Here is a 14,210-nt window from a genome sequence, read left to right as displayed (position 1 = left end):
TTTTTTAACATATCTATAATGTAATGAACATGATTGCCGCTATTCTGCAATTTCCCTGAAAGAAAATGAATAGGCAGATGTCCTGTTGTGTTTCCAGGAAGGTACTCAATCCAAGATAAAATGAGTAGCAAATTCATACTTACTTGCCCACAAGGCTTTCAGGCAGTGTGTAGGTTACTCTTTTCCATCCTTTTGTGGGGAAGAAGACAGATGGCTGTGAGACACTCCCAGAACATTTTGGATCGGCTGGTAAGCACTGAGGTACTAAGTAACTCCAGCTAACGCCAAAGTCAGTGGAGTACTGCACATGGACCTGATTTTGTGCAAGTTTTTCTGAGGTTTTACATCCAACAGAAACCTAATAAAGAAGAGATCATCAGTAATTAAGAATTAATTGTGGTGGGGAAGATTAAAAAATTGGTTGAACTTGAAAACAGACTGCAGAGTTTTGCTTGAAATGATGGCAGTGACAGTGCCCGTATGGTACCAGTCAACTGCAGATCTTTTTGATATTCTCAAGACTGAGAACAGACACCATATCGTGAATTTTGTTTTCTTCTAGATAGCTCACATTTCTGGACTTCCAGATTTTGACAGTTGTGCCTTAAACCCCAGTACCACACAACAAAGTTAATATCCCCTCCTGCACAACCTGAGATTTGAATATTTCAGGGAAGGCCATAGATTAGGGAGACCACCTGTATGGATGGAAGTGCAAAGGTTTCTTGCCATTTCCATATATTGCTGGGTTATTTCCTTAGCTTACGTAAAGGGTGTATGAAGGTCAGTTTGGTGCAGGTTTGATGTGAATGCATGACTACACAGGAGCAGAGTGAACTACTGTGGAGCTGCTTTTCCCTCACCAGCAGCTGTAGCAAAATAGGCACCTGGTAGATGTGCAATATCCTTATTAGATGATATCCATGGAACTGCAGTGCTGGAAGAGAAGAATGTGTCACCTCTGAGAACAGCCTGTGGTATTAAAGCTGACCAACACAAAGTACGTGGGAAAATGAGGATGGGCTAATAACAACATTTTTCCCATCAGAGGGTTTCCCCAGGCTCCTGTGTAGGCCTAGACATCATCCTTCCTCCTGAAAGATCTACTTAAACCTGGAACAAAATGTGGTTTTGAATAATTGTACTGCAGACAGATTGTACCTTGAACTGCATAATCCAGCCCTCTGTAGGAGTCAGGTCGTGGGTGACTGCATAGACCTCTCTGCCGTCGTGGCTCCCGCAGATCATGACACCATCAGGAGAATCACAAAATCTCTCAATTGAGCAATCGTCATGGAATAACCAGTGTTCATTCACTTGAAAGTAAATGGCAATGTCAGTAATATACAGTGAGAATATAAATTAAATAGGGAATAGTGTTAACCACAAAATAAAGCTATGGATTACCAAAAAAGATGATTCATAGCTTTATTTTTCAGCCTACATGAGAATTACTGAGTATTGTTTGTAAGAATGTCAGTACCCCATTGTTCCCACAAAAATATGTATTAGATTTACCACATTTGTTGCTGAAAGCACCTCTTACTACTCTCTTATATAAGCATTACAGCATTATTTTTTAATGTTCAAGAAGTAAGGATCTGAGACTTATTTAAAATATGAACTTCTATTGCACAGAACATTTTGGGAGAGCCTTCTAATGGGTGTTGCCTACATGTCTGCACAAAGTGTACTGCAGCACTGGTAGCTGTTAAGTCTTTTAAATATACAGAAATGTGTCTTGTACAAAATTTAGTCATAAAATGTAACTTAACTTCCCTAAAGAAAATTTTAAAATGTTAGAAAATAGGGAACAGACACTCAGGATAAGAATTTGCTTAGAATAAACTGGCACTTTTCAATTTTTTTTTAATAAATTAATCTTCTAAATAAATTTATACATTAAAAAAGCTGCATTACATCTTTTCGTCTGGCTTTTTGTGAACAAAAAGCAGAAGGCAAGGCCTCTATAACCATGGGATTGTCTGTGATCGGCATCCCAGTGAGAGGGAGATTCAGAGGCTCAGCAAGATCTGTGAATCACTGCTGTGGCTCCTTGCTGCTCCTCTCAGAGCCCGGGGAAGCTTTACCCGTGGTCTTGTCCTCCAGGGCCATGTCGAAGGCGACCCTGGCGGCGGGCCCCGCGTCGGCGGGCGCGCGCTCGTGCGGCGGCAGCGGCGCGCTGCTGAAGGTGTCCAGCATCACGGTGCGCTGGTCGGCCGAGCCCGAGATCAGCACGTTGTCCACGGCCCAGTCGTTCTGGTCCAGCCCGTCGTGCTTGGGCTGCCACCAGCGGAAGCGTGTCCCGATGGCTTTGGCGTCGTAGGGAAGGAGGATGTTCACAAAGCTGGAAGAAGAGGTGGAAATTGGTTGTAGGAAAGCTGCAGGAGTAGGACACTTTGCAATGCTCTGTGCTGGTTGCTTTGACTATGTCCATTCCAATGTTTCCTAGAATACGTGGAATTTGGGAAAGAAGAAAAAAGTCTGGTCTAGCCTATATTCCTCTAGGAGATATTTCTGAAACAAAATTCTTTCTGATCACTCCCAACGTCATCCTTGGGACAGGGGCTCAGGGAGAAGTGGAAAGGGTCAGCACCCAGACTGTGGCATGGTTTGAACAACCCCACTTGCTCAAGCTGTCCTTATGGGACTGAATGCAATGGTCTGGACTAGCAGGGTATGGCCATAAGGCCCTTATTAAGGGAAGTGTTAAGAAGGAGAGTGTGGAAGTAAAATAAAGATTTCTTTTTTCAACCTGGAGCTATTCAGCAGATAGCAATGTTCCAGTACAATTTTATCTGCTCAGTTGCAACAGTAGACAACAGAACACTGAAATCTCATGTCCAATTAAAGTGCTAGTGATTTCTTGGTGTGCTCAGATAAAATAACAAATAAAGGGCCCCTCGCATCCTCATTTTCTGTGAATCTTTTAAATTAGTCAGTGAGAAAAAGGTCAGCTCACATATATGCGTGTTTTGAATCTCACAAACATCTGAAAGTAGGGCTTGAGTATATCCATTCTTTTGATGGATAACTGCAGAAATGCAGTTTCTCCTCTCCACACCATTTTATAACTAACTTATAACAATCAGTGATTTTATGATCTTGCCAATAAGGAAATAGATTGCAAAGGTTAGCAACTTTAAGAATAGGATAGACATCACTACAGTAGCTATTAATTTATCTTCCTGCTACCATCTACAAATCTACCAGACTGTTACAGGCTCCTAGCTTTTCTTGTATTTCTTGCCTAGCAGCTGCACAAATGCTGATGCTCTCAATACGTGCACCAAGACCATTCATAAACACCTGTAAGACTGTACAAGCTGAACTCGTACATCCAAACCACAGCAGTCCTATATCCCACAGGTTCTGTGAAACATTTGAGACCACCTGACTTTAGCAGAGAAATTTACACAGGCAGAAAGAAGTCATCTACAAACCCAGGCTTGCTGAATTGATCATAGAAAATTTCCATTAAGAGGTTCCAGGTGATTCCACCATTCACAGAATACTCCAGCAGCACTCCTTGGTTGCGGTTATTAGGAGTTATCAGACATCCATACATGAAATAAAACTGGATGAATTCTGCACTGGTGAGGTTCAAATCCACTGTAACTAACATCCGGCTGCAGCCCTTGAAAGCAATAAAAAAATATGTTGGCTGGGGTTGTCTGGCAAAACCTATGTTCATAAAAATGTTAGACAATGCAGTCACTATTAATGTGTATTCATGCTGCAAAAACTTTAAAATTGTACAAAATCTTATTAATTATTTCAAAGGTAAAGCTACAAAAGAACTATATTCCCTGAAGACATAATTTCAGTCATGTTTCATCTTAAAAATTCCTGTTGTGTATTTATATATGTTGGTACTTGTACCTTCAGTTTTATAGCATTTGTGTAGTCACCTTTTTTCTTAATACAAGAGTTACAGAAATCCACGCCTCCATTGTAAATCATGAAGTTTTCCATGCAGACTTAATGAATCACTGATTATGTGCTAATGATTCAACTTATGCAAACCATCAAATGGCAAAGCAATTTTAGTATGTGTGTTTCCCACAATACCTTATATATTTTACATTGCTTAGTCTGTTAGTTGGTGTCTACTTAGTCCTACTGGAATGAAGTAGAAATGTAATTCTGTTAGTTTATTTTAGAAAACTTTTGTCAGTTTGAACTTAGTTACAAATTTGACAGAAGAGATCTACAGGCATGGATTTTACATGTTTTTAAAATAATATCTCATAATTTTTATAATCCTGAGGTTATCTGTTAGCAAGCTGTAGTTCAGCAGCAGTCAGGGTTATATACCTACATATGTAGCTTACCTAGCAAATTTTACTGTGAGCTTCCTCTGAAAGCACCCACCTGTGAGACATCTGAAGGATGAGGCTACACATGGATGCAGTGTGCTCTAGAATGACCCTGCTTGAGCAGGGAGGTTGGACCAGGTGACCCACCATGGTCCCTTCCAGCCTGACCCATTCTGGTTTTCTGTCGCTCTGTATTGTCAATGACCACAGGCAAGTTATACAAATGCAAATAGCTGGTTATTAATTTACCTCTGTGGTCTGATAAGAAGCCATACCACACTCTTTAAGTGCTATGAGGAGGGTCTTAAGAGGAAAATTAAAAGTCTACGTAATTATATTGTGCTTTAAACTACTAGCTCCACTTTCAAAGGCCCCTCTACAGCTCCCTCCAGGAGCAACACTCACTGTATCTCATTTTCCTGGCTGCAGCATAGCAAGGAACACGGTATCAGCTTTCCTGGAGTGTTTCTGTCTGACCCTACTCTGTAGGACCTGTTTGACTTTGACCTTCAGCCTGGCAAAGGATTTAATTTTTAAAAATATTTTACATGTCTGATACGTTATGCTGTTATTGCTGTTTAACTTTTGAAATCAGTCCCATTTATGGTGCCAGAAGGAGCGAGCAGGTGCCTGTGCTGGACACGCACCCCGCTGAAGTGAAGAGCCATGCCCGAGGCGACGGCCCCGCAGACCGTGCTCAGCTTGCCGCCGTTCACCGTCAGCCAGTTCTGGCTGGAGGGCGCGCGGTTGAAGTTGTCTTTCAGCTGTGTGGGAAGGGGAGTCTCTGGCTCGTCGCAGTACAGCCCACCCCAGTGCTCGTCGCAGCTGCAGAGCAAAACAAACGCACAAATCAGCTGGCAAAGGAGGTTCAATCAGTGCTGTCTTATTAAGGTACCATCTTGTTCTGCACAGGGGCATCATTTACCAGGGCACAACTCGCATGTGGGGGTTTCAAACATCTGGCGTTTTGTAGGGAATATGAAACAAAAATGTCTTTTTGGAAGGCTTAGTATTGTGTATCAAGCTTCTAACACAGGGTACACTCTCAAACACAGTCAAAGCAGTAAAAGACATTGTGCTTGGATGGATAAACCAAGAGAATGTGCCAAGCCTAAAAATGTCCTGCTAATGTTAAAGTTCAGGTTTCTGTAAAATTTTAGTAGATGGGTGCTTTCTTATCTTTATATAGTTCTCTTTTTTTGCCCTGAAAAACATTCTTATAATGTGTCAAAGACTGGATAGCAGCTTGGAACTGTGTTGTGGTACTATGAGATTTCACCAGGGATATTGTGTCACAGTACTTCAGTGTTGTCAGGATAGAGAAGATACACAGTAATATGTCTATTCTGCAGCAAAATATATTTCTGAAAAATACAGTCACAATGCAATTATACAACCATTCTCCCATTTCTGCTGCCATTTGTGGCTGGGAAAAAAGCAATACATCCATCTGGAAGGTATTTCTCTGTTGCCAAGACAGGCAAATCTGGGGGTTGTTGTTTGCTAGCTTTGCAGGACTCTATGCGGATTGTTATGTTAACAGTTTGAGGATCAAGCCAGTCTGCCTCTCCTGGCAAACCCTACCATGGAGCAGAGTGATCAGACCATCAAGATAACACTAGTCAAAAAGCAAAATCTGGCCTTGTGAAGAACTGGCATATATCCTGCTTAGTGGATATCTCTCACCTCCAGCCCAGGTTTTCTGCACCCAGCAGCAGGCTGAGATCACAGGGATGTGGTGTGAAATCCCTTGAGGATAAGGAGAACATATTCTGTGAAGCTCCAGGACCCTATGTTCCTAGAGGGATGTGCAAACTCAAGGGATACCCTCTCCTTACCTGGTGGAAGGGGAATTGCAGCAGAGGCAAGAGCAGAGGTGATGCATTGCCACTGAGGAAAAGACTGTCTGCTTTGGCCATGGAGCATGAAAAGTCAGAGGTCTGGCAGAGCCAACCCCTGCAGTTCCCCTTCCACTTGTTACCTCTATTCCCAAGTGGTCCCATTGCCCTGCTCAGTTTTAACAGCAAAATCCACCTTAGTTTGTGGAATTGTATCAGTTTTTCCTGCAAATTCATCATATTGACAGAGGGGGAGTGAAATGCCACAGCCCTGGGCAGGACAGGGCACTTACAGGACAGGATGGCACTTACACACAGTTGTCTTGCGTGCACTTCCCATGGCCACTGCACATGTCTATGCAGCCGTCCCCAATGTAGACATTATCGATTGCCCACGTCTGCTGCTTGTCAAAAGGAGCAGGCTGGTGCCAGCGGAAACGAGTTGCTTGAGACCTTGGGAAAGAGAGAAAAACAGAATTCTGTGTTTTCTAACTAAGGTAATCTTTATTTTGACTGAAAGGAAATGTTAGCTGCTCTTGGAAGATTTGTTTGATACCAGCATGACCCAGGGCTGGTTTTTGACAATGATAACATCCCTCCAAGGAAAGGGTGCCCACATTTTGAGAACAGAATACATTGCAGGTGCTTGGTATCAAGCTGAGAGTGTGGGAGGTAGGGAATGGATCACCGGTGAAGCAGAGCAAGCAGGCTATGATGGGTGCAGTGGAGAGAGGGTAGGAAGAGGGTGATACTCCCAGTTGGAAGCTCAGGCCAGTCATAACCATGTCCCAGCATGGGACAGATCCACACTGGAGGAATTGCTAGGAGCTGGATCAAGCCAGAATAATCCAAACCCTCCAAGTTTCATCCTGAGCCAGTCAACAAATGTCCAAGTCCAAGTCAACAAATTTACCTGAGTTTTTTCTCTATGAATTCTCCCACCTACACTTAGGTAAGAGCAGCTCTAGGGAGGGGTTGGGGACAGGTGAGAAGACCCATACAGGGCTTGCAGCATGACCTTGGCCTTGCAATTTCTTCTCCTCCCTCCACCCAGGGCTTGGCTGGAAATTCTGAGAAATTATCTGTAGTGTGATCCTGGCTCTATTGAGTAAATGATAGTCATTTTGTTGATTAAAATGGGCTTAGCTTCCTATATGTGATTTAAGTGTTTTAGCTCCTGAGATGGATGATGAAAAATCTATCCAAAACAGTCAGGAGACACCAAATAGTTATTCAGCTCATGCAGGTGTGGGCTGTGACTCAAGAGCTGTGAGTAGATAAATGTCTCTATGAATTCAAGCTAATCCCTGTTTTGTAGTACAGCGCTAGATGGCAGCATTGAACTTTTTGTAGTCTGTTCTCTTTTGAAATTCAGGGAGGAATCACAATTATTATAAACACCAAAACCAAATAAACAGCAAAATCCCCAAAAACTATTCAGTGTAAAAATGGAGCTCATATCATAAGGTCATCATTCTCCCATGAATTATTTCTTTATGAAAATGTTGCAAGAGCTGAATAAATAACATGTTTATCCAAAAGAAATCTACTGCTCTGAGCTCAGCTCAGCTGCTCATCAAGCAGCATTTTAAAAATAAATATAAAAATTGTGAGGAAGTCCTTTCAGAATAAAGACAAGCACCTATATCTTACACTGCCTGGTCTGGCTGGGCACTTCATCAACAATTCATGGAGCTGATGCTCCTGTAGGAAGCCTTGTATTTGCATTTGCATTTTAAGATCAGCTAAAAGTAAGTGTCCATTGCCTTCTAGAGGTGAGGTAGTACTCTAGAGGTGGGAGCCATAAGAGGCTGCACAGATATGGGTGGTGAGCACCAGGCCAAGCTACTGACTGCACAGCCTGCATGTGCCTAAAACATATAGGCACAAACAACTGGAGACACACACCTGCTATTAAACAGCTTGGAATAATAAAGTAGCATAAAAATTATATTGCATCTAGACTAAAAGGCCTATTGGCTGCACTGTACTTATCCTAAAGCTTAATGTCTCTCTTGCTTATGAGATAAGGTTGTAATAACCTCTCTCATGGATTGCCTATCTTAATAACTTTGGGAAATGGTATTACTTGAGCCAAAAAGTACAGTTATGGGATTGGACAGAAGTGCAATTTTTGCCTCAGTAGGGCATCAGACTTCTTGTGACATATACAGCTCAAAAAACTCCTCAGTCTTAAAATCAGGGTTATTTATAAACCTGAGTTTATCTCAGATGGTAGCTTCCTTTCAGGTCCAAATTCAGTTGGTTTGGAACATCAGTCCCAGCCCTGATTTATCCCACTCAACCCCAGAAAGATTATGCTGAACACAAATTTACAGTCTTTATACAAGAACTGACGGGGTAATGGATTTTTACAGACAATACGTAGCAAAACTGCACAAAAGAGGAAGCCCAGAAAATTAATCCTGGGAAGAAGTCCTAAGAAAAGTGCTATTACTTGATGTAACTGCACCAAAGATAGAGAGGAGTCCACATGCTCCAAATGATTAGTAACAAAACATGGACTTTTCCACTACTAGTGTCAAAACATGCAGCAACTGTAGAGGCACTTTCAGTACAATTGCTAAAAAATAAAGGTCTCTGTTTCCAAACTTTTATGTGCCTTTGGTGGCATCTGTCATGACAACCATCTCCAGTCTCTACCTGTGCTTTGATACTGCTGAGCCAGCAGTTAGCTCAGCCTATGTCTGTGTGAGGAGATAAGGCTCAGCAGGAGGAGCAAAGCTGTGGAGTCAAATAATGCTGAGAGCTTGATGCCCTTGCCACGTGTGTTTGCAATTTTTATAGGCTAGAGCTTCATTTACTTGTACTTGTTTGATGCTGTTTACATGGACCAAACAAAAAGGACAAGGTACAAGTGCATAAATTCTATAATGTATCATGACATTTTAAATACCTAGTTATGCTTTTAGATTTATTCTGCAGAAGACCAGAGGGAGTTACCTAGTATAGGGAGGCAGAGGCAAAGTAACCCGAGTCCACTTGTTGAAGGTGTCTGAAATGAGAATCCTCTGGAGATGATACTTGTTGCATTCCACATTAGTGGGAAGACAGTCTTTCAAAATTGGGTGCCAGGTCAGCCCAAGGTCCACTGAATATTCCAGTTCAATAGCTAAGGGTGGAAAGATGGTCAGTTACTTAAGTTAGAGACCTATATCCATAGGCCTATAATAAAGTGCAAGCTCCAGACAGTATCACAAGTCTGAACCGACAAAATAACTACCCAGAACTTTTCAAACCCTTGTGTCAGAAGTGCAAAGCTACCTCCTTTGGTGGTTGTGTTGGAGGATGTGTTAGATGCTGCTGAGCAGGTATAGCTCAGGTGGAGTCTGCAGTACATCTTCACAATTGCCACCTAACTCAAAGGACCACAGATGAAAAGACAGCCGGCATGAAGTTGCCAGGACTAAGTCAATGGCTGTAGCTGCAGCATGCAGGAAAATAATGTGACAGAAACTTTGTTTCTCACGCTTGAAGAGTGAGATTCAGCTGGATGTGAGTGCTGTGTAAAGCAGAGCAACACTCAAGTTCAAACTTTTGGCTCTGTCACAAGATGGCTTAGTCAGCCTTCCACCCCTCCTGCAGACCAGCTCATTTCATTATCCAGCACAATTTTAATTTGAGTTTGTTAGTCAGTGAGCTTGTTTCCATTCAAACACAGCCTAGTCACATTAAACTAATGTGCTCATTTCTCAGAGAAAATCAGCAATTTAATTGTTTTGATGTTTATGGCTTATAAACTTTTATTATGAAAATTAAAGGTTAGTCAAGCTCACTAAATACTTCAAGTCAAACTTTCATGCAGCCATGAAAAAGTAAATAATAATAGGTGCAGAACTGGAACTTGAAGTAAATGTTCCAGCTGCCAGGCATTCTGGCTGAGCTGGCTGCGTAAAACATGAAGCGTGGTTGTGGTGACAGGGGTGATAAATCTGTGATCTTCTTTTGATTACTACAGACCCATTTCTTCTACCCTCATGCACAGGGAATTACCCTTAATCACCCAATCAGTCCTACTTGATGTTTCAGCACAGAAGACAGTGCTATAGAAATACAAGGACAAGTAGATACAAACAAGGGTAAGTGGGATTTTAGTGTTAAATTTCTCTCACCAAAAGAAATGCTTTGCTCATCATGACTGGAAGCATGATTAGGTATTGTCCTGCCCAATTTATTATGAAGTTAAGATAATGATAAGGGTTGTAGACAAAGAAAAAACACCCCCCTCCCCACCCCCCAACAAAATAAGGATCTGTTTCTTTGACAGTATATGGCTCAGTTGCCAAAATGTTTCTAAACTTAGCAGAGATGATCTCAGGATGCCACAGCATTCTTAATAGCAAAAGAAAGAAAAAAAATTAAGCATGTAAGTAGTTTCAGATTAGCAAAATCAGAGAGGCTAAATCTGAGACTTCATGTAAAATCCTTTTCCATTTTTATACAGAATTGTAGAGGAAAAGGCAGCAACCCAGTAAATTAACACATACCACATGATACAATGTATTGTATTCTTGTCCTCATTAAAAACATCTATACCTCAAAACCCTGCTCTAAGAGGATGTGTAAAACATTAAAAAGCCTATTTGTAGAAAAACCTATTTCTTGTGTGTTTTAAAATTCACATAATGAACCAATTTTTAATTTCCATGTGATGTGTATTGAGTACAGAGCATGTTTTTATTTGTTTATCCATATGTATATATACACACATATTTATACATATATATACACATACATATATACACATATATACATATGTATACACATAAATATATAGGAGCTGGCTCTGTACTCAATAGACATCATATGAAAGAAAGGAAGCTAGGCAATTAAAAATTGCATCATTATGTATACATAAACAGATATATACATACATATATACATAAACAGATATTTGTGCATAGTATGCATGCACACATTCATATATGGAAACATATAGGTCTATACATATTTATTATTTCATAAGGGTGATATAAATTTTTTGCTGTTTATGGTGCTTTAGCAAGTGTCAGATGTATGTTGGTATAAACAATTTCTTAGATATATTCGTACAAATGAGATCAGAACTGAGACTACACTGAAAATGCAAAACCATAAAGCAAGAAGCATATATGCTGGAACACCCAGCTGCTTATTATTCCATCCCAAGTAGTGGACACTATCTACTAAATGGATTTGAGTAAGGCAGCTCTTTGTCTTTTTCTGAGATGGATTGAACTGCAACTTAGATGCTCAGGGAATAATTTACTTCAGTTTATCTTAGGCTTCAGACACCTGGAATAAAAGAGCTGATGTTACAATTTCTAACAGAAATGTGCAGCTTTCCTTTGTTTCTCAGTTCTTGTTACAATGAATAATGTAACCAGAAAACAAGTGGACTTTCCTCTGCAGAGGGGGAAGAGGAAAGGCAGGAATTACTAAGCAGTCATTACCATAACAGGAGTCTGTGACAGAGCAGGAAGCTGCAAAATCTATTTGCAGGAAAGAGTCTTCATTGACAACGATGTCAGTGGTGACAACGTAGCGGGTGCTGGCTTTCTCAATGAACACCAGCGCGTCCCCAGAGGAGCCACAGACTGGCATCTTTGTTCCTCCAGGGTGGAGCAGCCACTTCCTGCTATCCAGTGTGGTGAAATCATCTTCCAGTACTGTATTGCCAGAGATATTTCCTCCAATAAGGATCTGAAACATTGGGAAAGAAATTGTTATTGAAAAGGAAAAATATCTAGAAGTCTTCACAAACATAGAAGTGACATACCAACCTGAGGGAGGAAGAGATGTACCAGACTATGTGTATTCATTTTGCTGGTCCAAAAGGACAAAATTACTTAGAAAATAATTTAGGCTATGAGAAGGGAGGTATCTCTTTCCTGTAAGGGAATCTAAAATTCAGGGAGGTGACCCCCAATGTCGATGAAGTAAAACTGCTCACAAGAAAAGTGTTAATAGAAACAAAGTGATTGCATTTTCCTAGTGATCTGCTCTTCTATAATCTGGTGCACTGATATCAGATTGCTTCTGCTGACAGAAGGGGGGAAATAGCCTCTATTTTTCAGTTGACTATAAACCATCATCCTTTTACTATTCAACAACAAGCAAGCTAGAATTATTTTTCATTTGTCATTCTGAATTCAGTTTCTGATTGTTTTGAACTAATGTAACTACATTCAATAAAGGTATCAAAACAATGAGTATTTTTTGATTTCTGAATGGGGGAATGAGAAGTAAAATTTTGAAACCACAACATTAAAATGGCTGGTTAGGTTTCTCCTAACAATCTGAACTAACTTCTTTAAAAAAACCTAATAAATATAAAAGCAAATTGTACTTGGACAACCCAAAACACTACTTAGAGCATAATCATTTTAGAGATAAATAATCTGTGATTTCTACCAAGTCATATAAAGTAATATAATAATCTTTATAGCAGAAAATCCCAAATATGAAATTTTATTTTCATGCAGATTGATATTTTTCTGTAGTCTTTTTCTATTATATTATACCAAGGCAATTACATATTTGGATACATTTTAAATGAAGATTTTTGAAGTTTGAAATCAGACTTGCCTTTTGTGTGGTGAGGCCTCCTGCAATGTGAACCCAAGGCTCTACATACATGTAAAAGGCTTTCCTTGATTCAAAACAGGCAATCAGTGCCCCACACGCTGCATTAAAACCGTGAGTTCAGCAAACAGTAATTGTGCTCTAAATATCTTTTCACTAAGTGTTTTTGCTTGTCTCAGTGAAATGATACATGCCTCAAAAAAAGAAGGGAAACATGAAGACTGAACGTAAGATAATGTTACACAGAAAGGCCCGCGAGGGTTCCTCACCTGGTCGATGACCCAGGGGCTGTAGAAGTGGCCGTTCTCGGACGGCTGCCACCAGCGGAGCCGCGTGGAGCTGGACCGCGCCTTCAGGGGGATCTCCAGGGCAATGTAGCGCCCCACATTGCTGGAGTTGCTGAAGAGGAACTCCTGCAGAAGGCTCCACGTCAGGCCCCCGTTGAGGGAATACTGCAGCAGCACAGGCTGGCTCCTGGGGTCAGGTACGCCCTTGCCACATCCCAGTCTCATGAAGAACTGCACAAATCTGACAGGGAAAATCTGTCCACTTACCAGAAAGATTTATTTTCTACGACATCCTACATAGCAAACCAGAGAGCCTTGGAGTTTGTCTATTGACGAGCCCTGAGTTTTCTGGCTGTAAGAGTCATCTTTAGGAGATCTTACGATTTCCTTTCCAAAGCTTCTAGAATATAACTAGACAGACAGGTGGTATGACAAAAATTCATTTTCCCTGTGTGGGAGTTTGCCAGGCATAAGGGGCTGAACAAAGCTGGTCATTTATATTTTCAGTTTTTGTCTGCATAGCAGATGGTGTTGCAAGTATCAGAAACATAATCCTGGGTGAAATTTTTATCCCTGTATCCCATGAGTACAGATTTTAGTGGTGGCAAAGCAACTGTGCTTTAAGCAGATCATAATTTGCTATGAATTTGCTGAAATGCTTAAATTCAAAATAAGCATTCTAGTTTTCCATTGGCATAAACCAGAGAAAATCTGGACGGGAGAACAAAGCACATTTCACTTTCAGGGATCATTTTGTCCATTTTGTCAGCCTGGGAAATTTGTCTAAATTACACCGTTTAAGTGTGCTGGCTTCCCTGAAGCCAGCCCAAGCCACCCAGGGACAGCAGTGCTTTCATCCCCCAGTTAATTGGCTTCTCCAAAGCTGCACAATAGACTTGTATCAAACTGTGAAATCCTTCCCATCAGCTGATGCTCAGAAATAGCTCCACTGTGCACTTGGAGTGGAGGGGACCGTACTGTAATGATATTTACTTATTGGACTTGCAGGGATATTACATGTATTAATTCATGTTTGCACAGCTTTTGCACAGCTTTAGAGTGTTTTATCTGTTCTAATTATTATTGCATTAGTGCTGCCTGGCTCACAGTTAAATGAAATGGTGCAAAAGGAGTTTTGTATCAAAAGTCTTGTTCTGGTTTGATCTGCAGGTAGATCTGCT

The 14,210-nt window shown here is 40.9% G+C and overlaps 1 protein-coding gene across 1 annotated transcript in view; it reads right to left on the bottom strand.

Moving 5' to 3' along the window:
• RELN (reelin) overlaps window positions 1-14,210 on the bottom strand; it is a 277,609-nt gene that overhangs the window by 20,727 nt on the left and 242,672 nt on the right. The window contains exons 44-52 of the mRNA XM_063396915.1: window positions 13,012-13,270; window positions 11,611-11,860; window positions 9,122-9,290; window positions 6,470-6,610; window positions 4,967-5,144; window positions 3,444-3,637; window positions 2,091-2,347; window positions 1,162-1,316; window positions 144-358 (exon numbers count right to left, since the gene is read on the bottom strand). Of these exons, the coding sequence (XP_063252985.1) occupies window positions 144-358; window positions 1,162-1,316; window positions 2,091-2,347; window positions 3,444-3,637; window positions 4,967-5,144; window positions 6,470-6,610; window positions 9,122-9,290; window positions 11,611-11,860; window positions 13,012-13,270 (1,818 nt within the window). The remainder of the gene's footprint in view (window positions 1-143; window positions 359-1,161; window positions 1,317-2,090; window positions 2,348-3,443; window positions 3,638-4,966; window positions 5,145-6,469; window positions 6,611-9,121; window positions 9,291-11,610; window positions 11,861-13,011; window positions 13,271-14,210) is intronic.

This window comes from Prinia subflava, chromosome 4 (assembly GCF_021018805.1).
Source record: "Prinia subflava isolate CZ2003 ecotype Zambia chromosome 4, Cam_Psub_1.2, whole genome shotgun sequence".
NCBI classification, from domain to species: Eukaryota; Metazoa; Chordata; class Aves; order Passeriformes; family Cisticolidae; genus Prinia; species Prinia subflava.
This window is presented reverse-complemented; position numbering and strand designations above follow the sequence as displayed.